Source organism: Ochlerotatus camptorhynchus, unplaced genomic scaffold, assembly GCF_037179485.1.
Source record: "Ochlerotatus camptorhynchus isolate MF236.1 unplaced genomic scaffold, CSIRO-AGI_Acam_v1.1 ptg000265l, whole genome shotgun sequence".
Taxonomy (NCBI): Eukaryota; Metazoa; Arthropoda; class Insecta; order Diptera; family Culicidae; genus Ochlerotatus; species Ochlerotatus camptorhynchus.
Window position 1 is genome coordinate 1,787,252 of NW_027040755.1, and position 18,083 is coordinate 1,805,334.

At 38.4% G+C, this 18,083-nt stretch overlaps 1 protein-coding gene across 3 annotated transcripts in view; it reads left to right on the forward strand.

Annotated features, from left to right (window-relative positions):
- The window catches only part of Eip75B (Ecdysone-induced protein 75B), a 134,073-nt gene that overhangs the window by 39,296 nt on the left and 76,694 nt on the right, over positions 1 to 18,083 (forward strand). The window contains exon 1 of one of the 3 annotated variants that reach the window (XM_065227014.1): positions 16,841 to 17,814. The exons of the other annotated variants lie outside the window; for them this stretch is intronic. Within the exon in view, the coding sequence (XP_065083086.1) occupies positions 17,241 to 17,814 (574 nt within the window). The 5' untranslated portion in view covers positions 16,841 to 17,240. Of the gene's footprint in view, positions 1 to 16,840; positions 17,815 to 18,083 lie in introns of those variants that run through there. 3 annotated transcript variants of the gene reach the window in all.

The window sequence follows — 18,083 nt, forward strand, 5'->3', positions numbered from 1 at the left end:
GACCTGAGGGGTGGCTATGGGTGGTTCTGGCAGAGAGGAGGTGGGCCATGATGTTTTGCACACACAAGTTCAGAAACGCCTTGTTCTACTCTACTTCTTTTGAGATTGAATGTGTGGTTTGTTATTTTTTTCAAAGCACGCAAATTTTTGAGTATTTTGCTAATGTGTATGTGCACGAGCGTGGAAGACGTATTACGCGATTTTTTTTTCTCCTGTGGATGTGTTTTTGCGTAACAAATATTCGTTCCACTCGTGATATTTTCGGGCAAAGCAGGAAGTCAAGGAAGGTGGTCGATGTTCGAAGGTGGGTGTGAGTAAACAAGAGGTAAATGACTCGCAAAAAATTACCTTCGTGTTCGAGTAAGCGACGTTTTGATTCACTCTTTCTGTAGGTATCTGGAACTCCGACTTGCGTATGACGGTATGGACAATTTTTACAACCACTCGCTATGCAGCTGTTTGAGCGCAGACAATTCATTCTTAAATGTACCATGAAATATAGGTTTTATTTTATAGAAATTGTCATGGTTTCATCGATAACATTAAATCAGGGCTTATGGCAATGGGTTTTTAATCCAAATGCTATTGAAATTATGTTTAGGTTGAGCTTGAGTACAAAAAATGTTTGTGGAGGCGAACCAGCCCAAGGCTGAAAGCCTCCTTAATAAAGTTAAATAATAATAATACAAAAAATGTATCATATTGTATACAAGCAAATCAAATTACTCTTACATCTAAGGGGCTGTCCATAAACTACGAAGACAGTTCATGGGGGGGTTGAAAATTATCCACGGCCCATACAAATTATTTTAATTTTTTTGTATGGACAATTGTCTACGCAGGGGGAGGGGGGGGGATCAGTAATCCCAAAAAAACTGTCTACGTAGTTTATGAACAGGCCCTAATTAAGGTTGGATTTATTGCATCCAAATGGACTGCAATGAACTTTCTCCAAAAGTTTGCATTTTTCATGAGCAAAATTTTAAAAATAAATTATAAATATTGAAAATATACTTTTTTTAAACCGTGTTTACCTCTGCGTCTCTACGATTGCCATTGGAAGGAAAGTTGTGTTAGTGTGGGTCAGGTTGGATCCACTGTGGTAAGGGTAAGTGATGCGATCGGGTAAAGCATATTTGTTTATTTAAATCTAATGGGGATCGATAATTAAGCATAGTGACAAATACAAGGAAAGGGGCGGGCCTGGGCGATTGACCGATTAATCAAAAGAAAAAATCTGAGGAGATCTGCAACGAAGTATGGATAGAGTTTAGATCTAATTTAGGGCACAACCCACACCTTACCTCTCTTTTTGAACGGATTGTTACACAAAATGGAAAGTTTCTACTACAGATGACTTCTATATTTTATTAACTTTCCATGCGCACCGCTTTTTGATTCCAAACTTGGCCTACGAATTCCAAGTCCGTCCTAATGCATTGAAAAATATCTGGATTCAATTTGGTCAACGGAGTAAAAAAAATTGCTTTGATCGGAGCACTTCTGTTGTTTTTGGGAAAAAAAGGATGCAATTATTCTACCTTAAAGATTTTGAACTAAAGTATCGTACCAAAGATTTAATTGACTCGTTATTACTAAAATCATAGATATATATGGCCCAACATTGGCGATAAGTAGTAGTTCTGTTCCATAATAATTCCAATGGAATCTAGTTCTAAGCAATCTTTGCAAACTTTGAAAAGTGTTTAAGGATTTGGCAGGAAACATTAAGCTTATTTTCAAACAGATTCTGAAAATATTTCCGAGGGATTTCTAATAGGAGCTTCAAGAGAATTCCAAGAGATTCACCTGAATAGCATTTTGAGAAACATTTCAATGAAATTATTAGGAAAATTTCTATGGAATTATGTCGTGAAATCTATACAAAAAGTGGAATAACACTTTTCTAAATTCTAAATGGTATATCACGAGATTTCTAGGAATATTCGAAGCGGATTGTAAATAATATAATGGAGAGAAATTAAAGCAATATCTCACGATGATTGTTAAGAGTACAAAGATAATTGTACAGTAAATTTCAAGAGTTTTCTGGGGGAAATTCCTGAAGTGTTCTGTACAAAAATGGACTTATATGGAGAAACTTTCTAGGCATTACCGGAAAGAACCATACGATTATTGAGGAGAATCCTGCAAGTTTAAAGTAATTCTGAAGACATTTTGAAATGTTAAGTTTTAGGTTCCATACACAGAAACCAGGAATAACAAAAATTAAAAAAAAAAAACAATCGGAGACTTCAGTTACCATATTTTAAGATGGTATTAGAAAAACTTCCAAGCTTGATTGAGGCTATATTCAAAATTGTAAGAGAAATATTGAGGACATCGAAAAAAATTTGAGGGTTTACATGCTGCACTGTTAAAAGGCTATTATCTCAGTTGGGCTCTCTCTATATAGGGGAAAATGTATGTAATGTCGGCCTAAGTGTCCCTAATTTGGGCCTATACATAAATTCAGCAATCGACTAAATTGTCAATAGCAACCAAAAATATCCATTAGTAACGTCCCAATGACGCGTGCATCTAGATACAATTGATAAATAGAAGATTTTTAGCCATGGGCCCAATCTTAGATCCATAGGCCAGCATTACAAAATACTGAAAGACAACTCGAGCTACGGTGCTCACTAGAAATCAGCGTAAAAAACCATGTAAATACCCAGATCTGCGTAAAAAATTACCTGCGTAAAAAGCTACTCCAGTAATTCATAAAAAAATACACAGCATTAATTCAAACTATAAAACAATTAATACAAACAAGTATATGAATGTAAATGGGAAGATTCATTCTACATATCTACGGCCTAGTTGCCTTCCAACGCGGACGACCACATCCTATGCTTCACGAGATTAGTCTAATAGTGAAATTTCTCTCTATCACCATATTATCCTGCTACCTTTCTATATTAACCTGCAAAATTAATCTTGTCTTCGTTCGTCTCAAGTAACACTCGTTTGTGATAAAATGCTTCATTACGAGATTCGTTTCCAATCTTCTTTCTTCTTCTATGCATGTCAAGCTTATTGTTTATCGCATATTAACATATTGCGTGCTCTCAACTTAGTGTTCTTGATGTACTTTCACAGTTATTAATTGAGAGCTTTCGATGCCTGTACCATTTTTGCATTAGTGTGACAAGTACAATCATACTATATTGCTCAGGGAAGTCGAGAAATATTCCAACCCGAAAAATTCCTAGACCGATTTGGGATTCGAACCCAGCCACCTCCAGCATAGTATTATTTTGTAGCTGCGCCATTACCGACTGAGCTAAAGGCCACTTGACTCTATTCCAACGCACCATGTCATGGTAAATGGTATTCCCAAATGCCACAACAAGAGTGCCATTGTGCAATTTGCAGTAGTATGAGATTGTATCCAAATGAGCTCCTATTTTTGAGAAATAGTCAGGACCTGAACTAGAATCGATTGCTAAAATACGTTCTCATCGAAAAAAGTTTCATCAAGAGCGTTTTACTAAAACAGATCAAACCTCATAACGACAAATCAAAAGCCCATCAAAGCCTCAAACCATAATTATACATCAGTATATACTTAATCAACCAGCAGTCAAAATTTTAGAAATCTATCATTCGACAGTGTTTCGAAAAATTGCCAATTTTTAATACACTGTATGAAACTTGGGATATCGATTGCATAGGAAAAAAATCCTTACCGTGAATCCACAAGACAATATACCTAAAAATAAACCATTGAAACGCAGTCCACATTTGTATTCTACACTTCTCGAAGGCTAATTTTGATAACATTGCAAAACAAAATGTTCTCCTTGAACCTGCCAGCCAACTCCACCGCCGTTCGTCAAATTTTGCAATAGATTAGAATTTATCTCAAGGCTACACCCCCACACTTTTCTCTCTCTATCTTGCCTTGTTGATTGCGACATCGACCTTCGCTGGTGTCATTACCTGCCTCTGTTAGATATCTGTGATCATGTCGACGCTTGCTCGTAAAATTATACCTGAATGAAATGTATAACAAAAGAAAGAATTATACTTAGATAAGATATTTCCCCCTGAAACACACACAGCTACTCTTTTGTATCACACAAGTCGGGGCCTTTGGAATTCTCGTACATGGTCCTCTGGAGCTAAGAAAAGTCCAATACATCGCATCAATCAAATGCCAGAGATATTCCCTCTGGGATCATAGCAACCACCATCAAAAGAGCACACACCTCGAACCGTTCAATATCGGTCCTTATTCGATACATAGTAGGCAGAGTGCGATGCGAGCGCGGTTATTGACGGTAGGAAATGAGATCAATATACGCTTAAAGGTCGCTGAGTGATTCCAAAAGAGCATCACCGTCGAACTAGTTAAGGCATTCTGCAAAAGGCTCACCCACGTGGTTGTTGGCGACGTGCGTCGTCGGTCGTCAATGTTTGTTACTCATTAACGGCTCTCTTTCTCGTTCGCTCTGATGACGACACACGAGCATACCTACACACATGTATGCATATAGTCCATAGATTTACTTCCGCGATTCTTGCGTACCGTGTCCGGCAATGAATGATGACGACGGTTTGTCCGATTTCAGGGACAAACTTGCCGTTGTTGTGTCCGTTGGCTTTCGGTATTTGAACTCGTCATCCCAGAGTAGATGGTGATCGTTATAAGGATGATGATGATGATGGACGCGCTATTTGCAAATACACAAATCGTATCGTTGTTGGAATGAGAATACGGGTGGAAGAGAAGATCGAAAATTCGCGCATTTGAGCGAAACCCACGTTCACGGTCGTTCATATGATAGACCAGCAGGCGTTCGGGTCAGGATGATTTGTCGCCATGGCATCGTCGGTAGCTCTCGCAGAGCTCGATGAGCAAACTTTTTCGGTTGCGAACGCAAATTTGAATTCAAGGACTTTGTGGTGCGAAGCATGTGATATCGGGCGGGAAGAATAATATGACTTCGTCAGTGAACCCGGTTTCAACCTTTTTGGGAAGGTTGGCCAATGACGTTATATTTTCGGGTTGGACACGAAATTTAGATTCATAGCGTTGTCAGCTGCGACAAGCTAAACGCTGAGAATACCTTTCATTTATTTATTTATTTATTGTTGAGATCATCTGGTCATAACATACACTAAAGACATATTCTACTGGGATGTATCGACGTTTTTGCCTGTTTTTTTTCGACAGATTGTGTACTGTAGCTGAAACAAGAAGAAGTAACCTCCAAATATGTTATAAGAATTGATCATAGATTTCTGATTTGATTAGTTCAATGCAATTTGGTGAGCGGTTATGTTGTGTGACGTTCCAACGTCTTGCACTACTCAATGACTACTCATCAAAAAATTTTGAGCTATCTAAAGTAGAATCTCTTGAGCAATTTGTAATAGGAATTTCATCACACAATCTATAATTCAGCGATGACCCGATTTTTATCATTCAATAATTTCACATTACCGTATTTCGAAATATTTCTCATTCATCAATAACATGAATACATAAAGGTATACTTTGATGCAATAAGACCACTGAAAAGCGCATAGATTTCCGTATAAAATTAGAAAAGATTTTCAAAAAAGGGCTATTTTTCAGTTATTCTACAAAAACTGACAAAAAGATGGTAACGTCACGTCCAATGTGTCTAAAGATGAACTCTTGAATCAAAACGAGTGACATTCCGTTGAAATCACCTGTTTGTTTTATATCGTTTATGTGCTCTGCACAGAACTATCAAATTTCGGGGAAGTGTTATTACGCCGCACGATTTGCCCCAAAGAGAGCCAAACCCAAAAAAGGAGAACACGTCAGAATGCTAAAAAAATGGTAAAAAATCACTCGATCAGAACGGGCGTTTCGTTCCACTGTGTATGTAGGCTAACTTGAACCAGCCATGTAGTTCAGATTCACTCGTTATGAAACGAATAAAAAAATGGAATAAGTAAGCAAGTAATACAATAAATAGCAATTTAAGGTAGGTAGAACGACCCACAATAAGTCTGTCGTCATAAGATGAACGCGGAAAATTGTAGAATGTGGAAGGCTAAGAGGAAATAACAACAAAGCGTAAAATTACCACAACAAGAGATGATTTTTTTACTAATTGTACATAGAATTGCCGATTCAGAACGTAGCAATCCAGATTGGAGCCATATACGGGAAAACTAGGCAGCGAAGTAGGCGCAGCGTAAAGAACAGCAACAAACACGATCAAAAAAGGGGGCTTTGCACTGCGGAGTGCGGTGAAACCTTGACTCTTGTTGGGCGAAAACCGAACGTAAATGAGCAAGGTAAAAAATAAACCAAGGTCATAGCCCTATCACGACTGGGTTCCCTCCCTGACTAAGGGTAGCTTGCTTCTGCCGTCTAACACAAACACATCCCAAAGCCAAGCCGTCCGCCAAGGTATAAATGGATCGCTGATTCATTTGGATTTGTTTTTGGTTTTCCGTTTTGAAGAGGTATTGGTGCTGCTCTTTGCGAATGCTTTCACGGTGGCAACGACATTCGAATGGTGCCTACCGGTATGCCTCTGACCACCCCGCCTCACTTATTGCAGAGAGCTGGAGGAAAAGTATATGCTTTTCGCTTTTCACGTTCACCAATTGGACAGTGTTGCCAACCAGTGGGTGGCATCCTGCAATTAATTAATGATGTTCCCATTCGTGATTTTTCACTTAAAATAACGCTTGAAAAATAAATTAGAAGGGTCAAAAATTGTTCTGATGTTGATAGGACAAAATTTTTTTAGATATACCCACCAGAGAAAAACCAACAAGTTTTTTGACAATTCGAAAACTGTAGGAAACTGTAGGATGAATTTAACAAGACCATTGAGATTGTCAAATTAATCATGTGAAGAGGTCCAAGAAAATTACGAGAAGATTTTTATGGGAGTAAAAAAAACTCTGTTGAACATGCTCTGAGGAGAATTCCAAAAGGAAGAACATATGATAGCAGAGTATTCTGAAGAGAATATGAACAGCTTTCTGCAGAGAAATCCCAGTGCTTTGATTTTTTGTAAGGAGTTCCTGGGAGAATCCCAATTTAAACCCAGGGAATGCTGAAATAAACTCCTTATAAATTTTGGGATGCTTTCTTCTAGTATTTTTTCGTTGGTAAATTAAGCTTGGCTTATTTTCCAGACGGTTTCAAAAAACAACATTATGTTTCCTCTCTAATTTGGTAGTAATCTATATTATATATTTCAAATCAAAAATATTGTTCATGCTCATCTATATATATGTAAAACAAAGTTGCATGAGCAATATTTTTTTTTGTTGTGTTCGTCTCCACCCAAGGAACATTTTTACATTGAAAAAAAAATGGCCGAAATGAACATTTTAAAGTACATTTCTTATAAGTATATTGCGTTACTTTCACACAAATGAGTTTTCTATCATTATTCTGACTTTTATTTTAAACCAAGAACAAATAATCTATCTGCAAAACTGAGAACCTTACTTAACAGTCCCCTACGTTGAGTTTATTTAAACTTAATTTTGGGTACTTTTTTCTTACCGCGTAGATTGCGCCTTTGACAGGAATGCTTTTTGCTTCGTCAGTTCAAATTGATATTTTGTTTAGTGAGACTTCTTTAGATTGAGTCGGCAGTCCATGTTTTGTGATTTTAAAGGTGATTTCAGCCAATACAAGGCCAATTTTTGGAAGTGTGTGGAATCAACCTCGAATACCTTTGCTTTTCACATGGCCAATTATATGTGGCATGTTCACGTGTTGGAAAGCCTTCATCTTTGTTTATTTATGCGCCGGATAACAAAACGAAGAATGTAGTCTACCATAAAGCATTGAATTGACCTGATAAATGATTCCATAAGCCTTTTAACATTCCGTGTAAATAAACGTTGTTGAATTCAATCCAATTTGAAAAGTGTTCCATTCAATTCATACTTGAAGTAGTATCATCTAAATCAATCGCGAACATTCCATTCAAAGAGATTAATTTAGGGTGGAATCGTGAATGCTCGAAATTGTTTAAAACAAAAATCAAATTTTGGGCGGGACGAAGTTAGACGGGTCAGCTAGTAGATTATAAATAATCCTTTTCCCTTTGTCCTTCTTCTTTTCCTTCCTCCTTCTATTGTTTATTTTTCTCACTTCACTTTTCTAGCCTAGATGCTTCCAACGACCAACCAATCATATAATTACCAAAAACAGAACTTACTGTTCGAGATCTCCACGTTTCATCCACATGATGTATACTGAATCATCTTACCCCTTAAATGCCCCACAGTAGGCCTGGCCGTTTTGGTATGTGTGACACATCTTCGATGTGAAACATATATCAAATAGACAAGAAAAATTATGGAGGTACATCCATCATTATCCAGGATGCTTTCAAGAACTGACTGTGTTGGAACTTACGCCTCTCCTAAAAAGAGAAAAGATAACTGGTTAAGGAATTTAGCGGATTGGCATCATTGCAAATAAATGGTGTAGGCTTAGAAAACTTTCAATTAAAACTTTTTCAAAATACATGGAGGTGGAAGTACATGAAAATAATGCTTTAAAATTCGTATTTTTGAGTATTTTTTTTTTCATTTATTTTAATATGTTTCATCTAAGCTGCTGATGATCTGTAAGAAATACATCGAAAACTAACTTCAGACTTACAAAAAATAAAATGAAGGCAAATAGCTTTGTGAAAATTCACAAATATTTAGTCCAACATTTGGTTTATACAGTTGTTTTACTAGTCCATCAGATACAACAACATAAATTTTGCATAGATCATTAAAATTGTCTTAGTACACGACTGGACACGAATGACGAATTTCATATAAACTAAGCAATTCATCTCACTTAGGGACCGTCTTGCATATTGATGTCAACTGGATTTTGACCATATTCGACCTACAGCCATCGGTTAATTGCATAGTTTGAATTACTGACAGCAACGCTGATTATGTCCAACGGCATGGGATTTTTGACAGATTGTTCAAATCGTAACCAACGAATAGATCTCAGTTTTACCCACCGGCAACACTGCTATCTTTCTGCAGTGGAGAGCACCTAAATGTACTTCACTTTTCCTTATCTCGTTTACGCTGCGCCTCCTCCGATGTCGGTGGAAAATATGTAATACAATCCGCGTCGACGTCTACGGGTAGCACTGAAAATAATCATCTACATTTGTATGCGTACTTTTGTATGAGAGAGTGGAATTTCCTTCGTCCGTCTCTGGTATCATTACAACCATTGCATTGTTGTTGTTTATTGTTGGCTGTTATTAACCTGCAGTTGGGTTGGGTTGTATTGGTAAGTAGAAATGCGATTACTATTAGCTCTCTGCGCGCTCTGGTCGGTCGATGGGTTAATGTACCACAGTTTATTTACTTTTGCTGCGCTTCTCCTTGTTTTCTTTTCACTGCTTTCCACCTTGCGCGCACCCATTCCACCGCAACCCTGTCGATCGGCGTCGTATTTACGTACATACATCGCAAAGTCGGCTTTTTGTTCATGAACCATTTCCCTGCCAACATATTTACTGCGGCGAATGCACTTTGGTTGCTGCGATGCGATGATGGGTGATAGTGTGAGGAAACTATATGTCGGTAGATTTTTTTCCATCGTGTGTTGAATCTCTTGCACGAATTTCGCAGGTGATTTTCTTAGCTCTTTTTTTTTGGAAAATTAGCTTACAGCTTTGCATGGGAATGCGATACCAAAATATACGACGATGATGATGATGATGAAGGTGACGAATGTCGAGCCAGCCGTAAGTGGTGGAAAGCATTGATCAAGTGAGCGAGTGAGTGAAAGAATGATCGCTCTGCGCTAGGTTGCCTCCATGCATGGATGGATGGCACAAAGTCGGAGAAAAGTCAATGTCTCCTGCGACCGACCAACAAACCAACCAACCAACCGGCCGATCTGCGTACGTTCACATTTCGAGAAATTGTGAGCCCGGATAAGGGGTTGCTGACACTTGGAGGTATACAACAGCGTACGATGTGCTCAAGACCAACTCGCTCGAGGCGGTGATCACGGTAGGCTTGATGGTGTATTATTATGAAAGGGACTGGTGACGTTTTGAAATCGTCACAATCGTTGGTAGGGATTTCAAATTATTCGAATTCACTGCAAATTCCTGGCCATAGTAGTTTGAATGTCCCGTTTTTTGGGCAATAATGATGCTGAATATTTTAATATTCTTTTGCACTATACCATACTATTATCCGGAGCTAGCGTTGGGCCTAGGTCAGGTTTGGAATAAATTTATAATCCCTGGAATCAGGGTGGCCAGAGAATTTTTATTTTGAAAATTTCGCTTTTTCCTGTGCAAATCTTAAAAACTTCCCGGTATTTAGTAAATTAGATTTTTTTTTTATCAAACTGGGACTAAGAAAATATTCAAAATGTGGGATTTAGATAAAAATCAAGATCCCAGATTTCACCCTGAAACATTTTCAAGGCTTTGGAACTCAAACGAACTTTCAGGGATCTAACAATTTAAAGATTTTCTGTAGAATTCTACCCAGAAATATGTGGTGAATTAAAAAAGGATTAAAGTGTTGATTCAAAGGAATTGTTTAGGAGGATTCCTAAAAACCATCGAGAAAAATCCAAAGAAGCTCTACCTAGAATTCAAAGACAATTTTGAGATATACTTTGACTAAACAGTCATCCTATGAAATTTTGAGATGGATTTCAAGGGAGAATAATTGAAATTCTTTAATGAATCCCTAGGTGATTCTGAAGACACCATGTTTAGACTACACACTTAGAAATTATTACCGACTTCGGTATTTTCCACCCAACTTTCAACAGCAGAACTGTTCGGTAAAAATCTGGCAATTTAATTCATTAGTTTGAAGGTTTCACAACCAGGAAAACTTCACCACAATGGCAAGACTCGAATATTTAAACAAGGCTGACAGTGTTTTGAAATTAAAATTTAGTGAAACAGCTTTTGAAATGAGGATCAAAGTTTTACCGAACGTTCAACTGTTGAAAGTTAGGGTAAAAATTACCGAAGTCGGTAATAGTTTCTAAGTGTGTAGAGAGCTGAAACGTTTTATAAGTTCGGTTTACGAAATACGAGAATTATGTATCAGAATTGTTATGGTATCTTATAAACAACTTATCTGGTCGAGGAAATCTTTCCGTTTAGAAATTTTGTCGGGTAAAGCTCTCAATTAAAAATTGTGGAAGTGCACACTAAGTTGAGAGGCGACAAAACACTCGCTACAGAAGCATAAACAGCTTAGAAGAATAAGATGCTGAGGTTTATTGATTTTCCAGGTTCTCTCATCTAATTCCCGGTTTTCCCGGTTTGCCGGTTGTCCCAAGAGGACTTTTAATTGGTGATGAATATTAGCATCTGCGATCAGTTACCTGCTGATAAGTATATTTTAAAATCTTTGATTGCAAAATAATACACACATAAATCTTAAATACTTGCAGTAACAAATTATCAGCATTATTGGCTTAAAATAGTCCACGCTACCAGACCAGTATGTATGTATGTATGTAAGGTAGCCACCATCCCTTCAAAGATCTTGTCTTGTATGCAGCTCCACTTAATAGCAAGATCAATTTGAGCTACCGATCTGAATTCACAATTCGCTGTATGAAGGGCTAAAAACGGAGGGGTGGACCCGTAAGCAGAGACACTTACGCGAAATCCACGGGAATTTAAGAATCTCCTTCCAACGATACGATCCGACAAATCTAATAACGCAATTCGCAATACTTATTAAGCTTCCTACAGTATGGTTTGTTAAGAAGGGTGCGTCAATCTCACTGAAACTGTTGGAGTAGAATTCACACCACCACAATCGAATCGGTAGGATAAAGAAAATGATAGTGTTTATTCCCTCCTAGACTCCGGTTGTCATACCACTCCATAGTCCAGTTTCAGGTCAAATCATACCCTGATGATCCCACCCAACCCAGTATTTATTTATATAAAGTAAATATATGTAATGGAGAAATGAAGTATATCGGAACATTAAAATATGAAATGAAGGAAATACAATTAAATGGATGCAATAAAAATTATAAATATTGTACACATAATAAGATGCACCTCTATGTCTCTTCTGCTTACAATGGTAGGTGGATGTAACACTGAAATGTCAAGGTTATACTTATAATAGCAAATAAATATGGTTAGCTTGAATGATACTTAATATTCTCTTCTTACAGTAATTAAAAAAGAGTGATGAATAACTAACAGAACTAACAATAAAATTGAAATTGAATCTCATCTAAATGATGTCATGCATGCATGGACGAGAAACGCTACCGGACCAGTGTTGATAAAAATCATTTCTTCTACACTCAACTTAGCTGAAAATGAGAACAACCTTAACAGATAGACGCTACCTGTATGAATTTGAATTTTGACATGAAAACATTCTCTTGATCAAGACAACCTTTGGGTATGGAAGTCAACATTTGTTTTTGTTCATTCGTGGCTGGATGTTCACTATCGCCTGTGTTGTTGTCAATATGAATATTCGTCTTCACTTTTATATTTTGAATTATTATAAACCGTTTCTATGCAAACCGGTTGTAGTAATTTTATATGAAAACATAGAGTTTTTCAAAAAATGAAGCCTACCCATAATATTCTACAAGCAAGAGAAGGAGGAAGATTGCGACAATAATGTCTCAAGACAGGATCTATAGACACATAATTTGTTGAGATCTTTTCGTATTATTTTTACAGACAATGAATATTCCCAATCGTGTTTTACATCATGCTTCATTAAATACGCGCTGGATTCAAAGCATTGATCTGAATCTGAAGGTGTGCTTGCAGTTCCATTAGGGAACATGCATAAATGACGTAGCATTTGAGGGGGGAGGTGGGGGTTTCAGAATTTGTGACCGGCCATGTATTGGATATAGCCAAATACGCTACGAGGGGGGGAGGGGTCTAAAATTGATCAAAAATATGCTACGTCATTTATGGATGCTCCCTTAGCCATGTGATATCGGAACTGTAGACATGTGGAGCTTATGGCTACTGAAAGTGACTTCGGAATTGGTATGATTTATCAAACATTTTAAAATGGGTTTCTGGATCAACAGTAGAGCTAGCACCTTCTAATTCCCGGACTAAAGCTGCTTTCAGTTATCTCTAATATGATAATTTCAAGTATATTTCTTCCATAATACCACTTGCAAGAAATGTTGCAAACAATATGACGCTCCTTTTATATATTTTTTTTTTAGTTTTTTATTAAGGAGATTTTTAGCCTATGGCTAGTTCATCTCCGATGGCTCCTTTTATATGCATCATAGTGATAGAAATTCACATTACTTTTTTCAACTGTGTAGGCTAAGAACCATTTTCAAACAACTTGGCCATTTGGTTACTTGGAGAACGGTTACTCTCAAGGAAATGATCAAATTGTGTTTTGAAATAAAATACAGCATGAGACATTTTCATTGTATTACGCTCAATTCTGTAACGCGATTTTTTTTTCGTCTCTATTTTTAATCGTGTAATCACAAATTGCTACCAAGTGTAATGCAAGATGTTTCAAAACATAAAAAAACCAAGAATAATATGATGGAATTAAAAAATGTGTACCCATCCTGCATAAGGGCAACATAAAAAATAAAATAGCGTAAAAACATAATTGAGTGATATTTGATTACAATTTAATAACCGATGGTCATAGCCTACTTCGATGCCACGCTTGTATTTGCGTCGAATCATTTTTTTTATTAGACTTGATATCAAAAAACATAATTTTGCACTAATTTTCGAAAGTTTCCGAAACATAGGGGTGTGTTTTTTGAAAAGCTGATAAAGATTTCTTTAGACAATGCCAAATTAGAAGAAAAAATTATCTGTTTTTATACATCATCATCTGGAAGGGCTTTATTTTCTGAGCACAACGATATTTTTTTCGATCCCTCAGACTTTTATCTCGAGTTTTAAATCAAGATTTAATGCAAAATAATAAGTTCACTGTTTGACACTCAACTATCAAATTGACAGCTCGCTCCCATACAAAGTCCCACCGAGGGGCACTAAGAGGGTGATTTTTGCGAATGTAATCGCTCTATTTAAAATTGTTAGAAGACACGGTTTTTCGAAGGTGCCGTCAACGCCAATTGAATTAGAGTGTGAGCACCGAAATGATGATTCGCGGTAGTGGTAGAAGGGCTCTTCGCAATGCGCCGTTCCCTCGTTGTTTGGATGGAAGATGGACTTTGACGTCAAACTCCATTGATGATAATGATATTAAACTTCTTTCGGTTGCTCTGTTACAGTCAACTCTCTATAACTCTATGATCCCTTCAATATCAATGTATAAAGTTCATTTTTATATATGAAATTTAATAAATTCATGTTGATCTTCGTCAAGCTTCGTCTACAATTTGGACTTCTACATCAACACATGTCAAGCAGCTAAACTTGGTGAGTTCGTTCCATTTGGTAAATTTTTATCTTTTCAAACCAGTAACGTTGGGAAATCACCTTTTTGTGGTGCGTTACTGGTATAAGTTCTACCACCGAACCCTAGTCGTGACAAATTCAAACTAGGGAATCAGGATTTTCCAATTATCAAAGGGTAACATTTTATTCCTTGTTACTTTTTATGACTTGATAATAGTGACAAGAATCGGGTAGTGACCACCGCTGTTATGCATTTCTATATTGTATATTTCAAATCAAAAATATTGTTTATGTTCAAAGATTTCACATAATCCTTTTCCCCTTGTCCTTCTCCTTTTCCTTTCCCTCTTCTAATTTTCAAAAAGCGAGTAATGGTGCTATAGCCATAAGCCATAAAAGGCTAGGACAAGAGTTAATGCTCATGTCCAAACCGTCAGAAGAAAATGGAGCATCACTTAAACTTTATAGCTTTGTTGCTTCCAACGACCAACCAATCATATAATTACCAAAATCGGAACGTACGGTACGAGATGTCCACGTTTCATCCAAGCATCGTGTTTAAATCTTCTATTAAAACAGGACCGATGTTTTCTGAATCATCTTGCCCCTTAAATGCTGCACAGTAGGCCTGGCCGTTTTGGTATGTGTGACGCATCTTCGATGTGAAACATATATCAAATAGACAAGAAAAATGATGTAGGTATATATATCATTTTCCAGGATGCTTTCAAGAACTGGCTGTGTTGGTGTTAGATTAGATTAGATTAGAAATGAAGCCTACCCATAATATTTTTTACACAACACATAAAGATCATGTTGAATATCAATCAGAGATGTAAGTGCGATTGCACCTAGTTCTAGCCTCGTTTTACAAGAACGAACTTTATTTCCTAGATTTATTTTCCGTCGATCCGATCCGATTCTTTTCTGTACTGAGTACCAATGCTACTGACGCCAGGGAGGCAGCTTCCACACCTGGACCCTAACTATCGACCCATCAACTCATGGACCGGGGTCCAACGGCTTTATTTCCCCTCCTTCAGAAAATCCCGACGGCACCGACTGGGATTGAACCCAGGCCCTTTGGGGTGAGAGACAGTCACGCTTACCACTACACCATCGGCGCCGCTGAACCTGATAGAACTGGTATATGTCTCAAACAAATGGTTCACAGTTTAACTCAACTTTTCACAACTATTCCAAATACCGCACTCAATTGTGTCTCAGGCGAATGCCGATTTTGTAATCGATCATGGCGATGTAGTGGAGAAAAGTTTTCCTACTACAGTTGATTTTTATTACACTACAAATTCAACATTTTCTGACTCACGCTACTTATGTACAACATTAATGATGACACAAATCTATTGCTGCTAAACAAAGGGGTCATCTAAAAATAATGTAAGGGACTTTTAGTGATTAGAATCACTCAGTTGTATACATTATATCAATAATCTACTTAACAATAGCTAACAATTGGTTGCCACTCAGGGCGATCAAATTATAACACACATTAGTTCCGTTTTTGTTTAATCCTTAGCAACTGAACATCATCCACCGCGGCCTACTTGGATTGTTCGTTCTAGCCCATTTCCGAACCGACCCATTCCAGCGACGTCTATACACCTATTCGAGTGTCTTTGAACCTGTAGGCCACTTCTGCGAAACGAGTTCTTCTTCCCACGGCGTTCCACCGCGATCATTCTCGGGACGTTCGTGCTCATTCTACCGCCCGTCATTCCATAATTTCATAACAAGTTTAGTGTATAATTTTTATGCAAACATGTCATGAAACTCGGTTTATGTTGGTGGTGTGCTTCAGAAGAGGAACCCGATCGTTTATCCATTTTATGCTTGGTCGTCATTCTGGGAGAAGGAAGAGAACCAACGGAGCAACCGGAGAGTGAGAACGATCGTTTTGATCCTACGACCACCCCCCACCCCCACCCCTTTTCCCTACCATTACGACTCCTAGTTCAGAACGTTATCGAGGGAATCCCGTCGCAGCAATATCGCCAAGCCGGATAGCAAGCAGAAGACACAGCACTGTTGTGAGAGAAAAACATTTAGCACTTTTGTTTGAAAAATGAAAACGAATTCTTGCTCTCACCGAAACAGCGCCTGCTGTGTCGGGATGCTCTCGCGAGGAAAATGTGTGTATCGAGTTGCCATAGTTTTTCCTTTCAGCGATGGTTGTTCCTTGCGCGCGAGAGCGGCGGAAGTGAGAGTGGGTTGCGCTCTCGCTCTCTCCGTCTCTCGTGCTCACCTTTTCGGGTGTTTATTTACACTCTTTTCGTCCATTCAGAGTATCCCCCTCCACATGACCTTCAATTTCTGATGTGCGCGCGGTGTGATGTTGATGTTTTACGTTATGGTTTAGACGTAGGCTCGACCAGTACCAATTTTCCTTTCGTTGGTCTTGGGCTGAACAAGCAGTGTGCCTCGTCGACGTCGTCGTCGTCGTTCGTATCTCTCGCCGCTCTCCGGGTTTTGTTGCCTGTCTGCTAGTGACTGGTTCGGTTGGTTTGCGCGATTCGAACCGCGGTGGGTCCACGTTTTGGTGTGTGGTTTTATTCGACGATATCGCTCGAATATTGGCGGTCGATGTTTTTGGGTTTCGATGGCGCGCGAGTGCAAGGTGTTGTAGGATCAATGCGATTCGGAAAATAAGGTGTTTTGTTTTGCGGAAATCAACCAGCTGTGGATTAATGGTTACCAGGAAGAGGAAAAATTCTGCAAATTTGTGAGGATTTGGAAAACAAGAAAAGTCAATTGTGAGAAGAAAATATTTAAGTGTTTCAAAAGGAAAGTAGTGGAAAATATACTTGTGATATGAGATTGTGAATCGGGAAGAAAGGAAAAATGTTATCAGACATCTCGTACCAAAACTCGGTTATTAAGGAAAATACGATGAATGTGGTGCAGGTGCAAAAGTGTTCTCAATCGCAAACGCCGGTCATAAGCTACCGTGCGGCCACGGGAGAGCCATGTATCCCGAACAGTACCACGGTCGGTCGGATCGAGGAAGTTCGGCCTCCGAAGGAATTCACTGTAGTGCAATCAACTTATACCAATCATCCTAAAATTATCAATAGTATGAAAAATATAGTGTTGGAGAGTTCTCCTTCGCATAATCAAATCCTGGCTGGGGAATATCTGCAGGCGCATCATCTTCAGCAGCAGCAGCCTCAACTGGCCCATCATCTTCAGTTCTCAAAAGGACCCGTTTTGTTGGTCCAAAAGACCGAAGATTGCGTCCGGTACTCACATCCGGCTCCGTCTTCCCCAAGTGGCCAACAGGCAGCTCATCATATGCTTTCAGCTGCTTCCCCAGTTCCGGTTCACCATCAGGCTGCTAATGTCAGTCTGAAACCACCGGTCATAATGGATAACAGTGTTGCCAGCAGTTCCAAGGGCGAGCCGGACCTCAACATAGGTATAGATCAAGATCCTTTCCACTTGCCAGAAGACCTTTAAATCTATTAGAAAGTGCCTACTTTCCCTTTTCTTTGTCAATCAATCAGAAGAAGTCACTAAAACACGATCTAATAAGGCACAACTTTAAACATGATCATAACCTCAGGATCGCACCGTACCCCGGGTACATGAAACGCGGTGAGGGGAGATCAAGAGAAAAGCCACTGAAAAATTTCACCTCATCAACTCTCAAAAACTGCTCTGCAGAAGCAGCAGCAGCACCAAGTC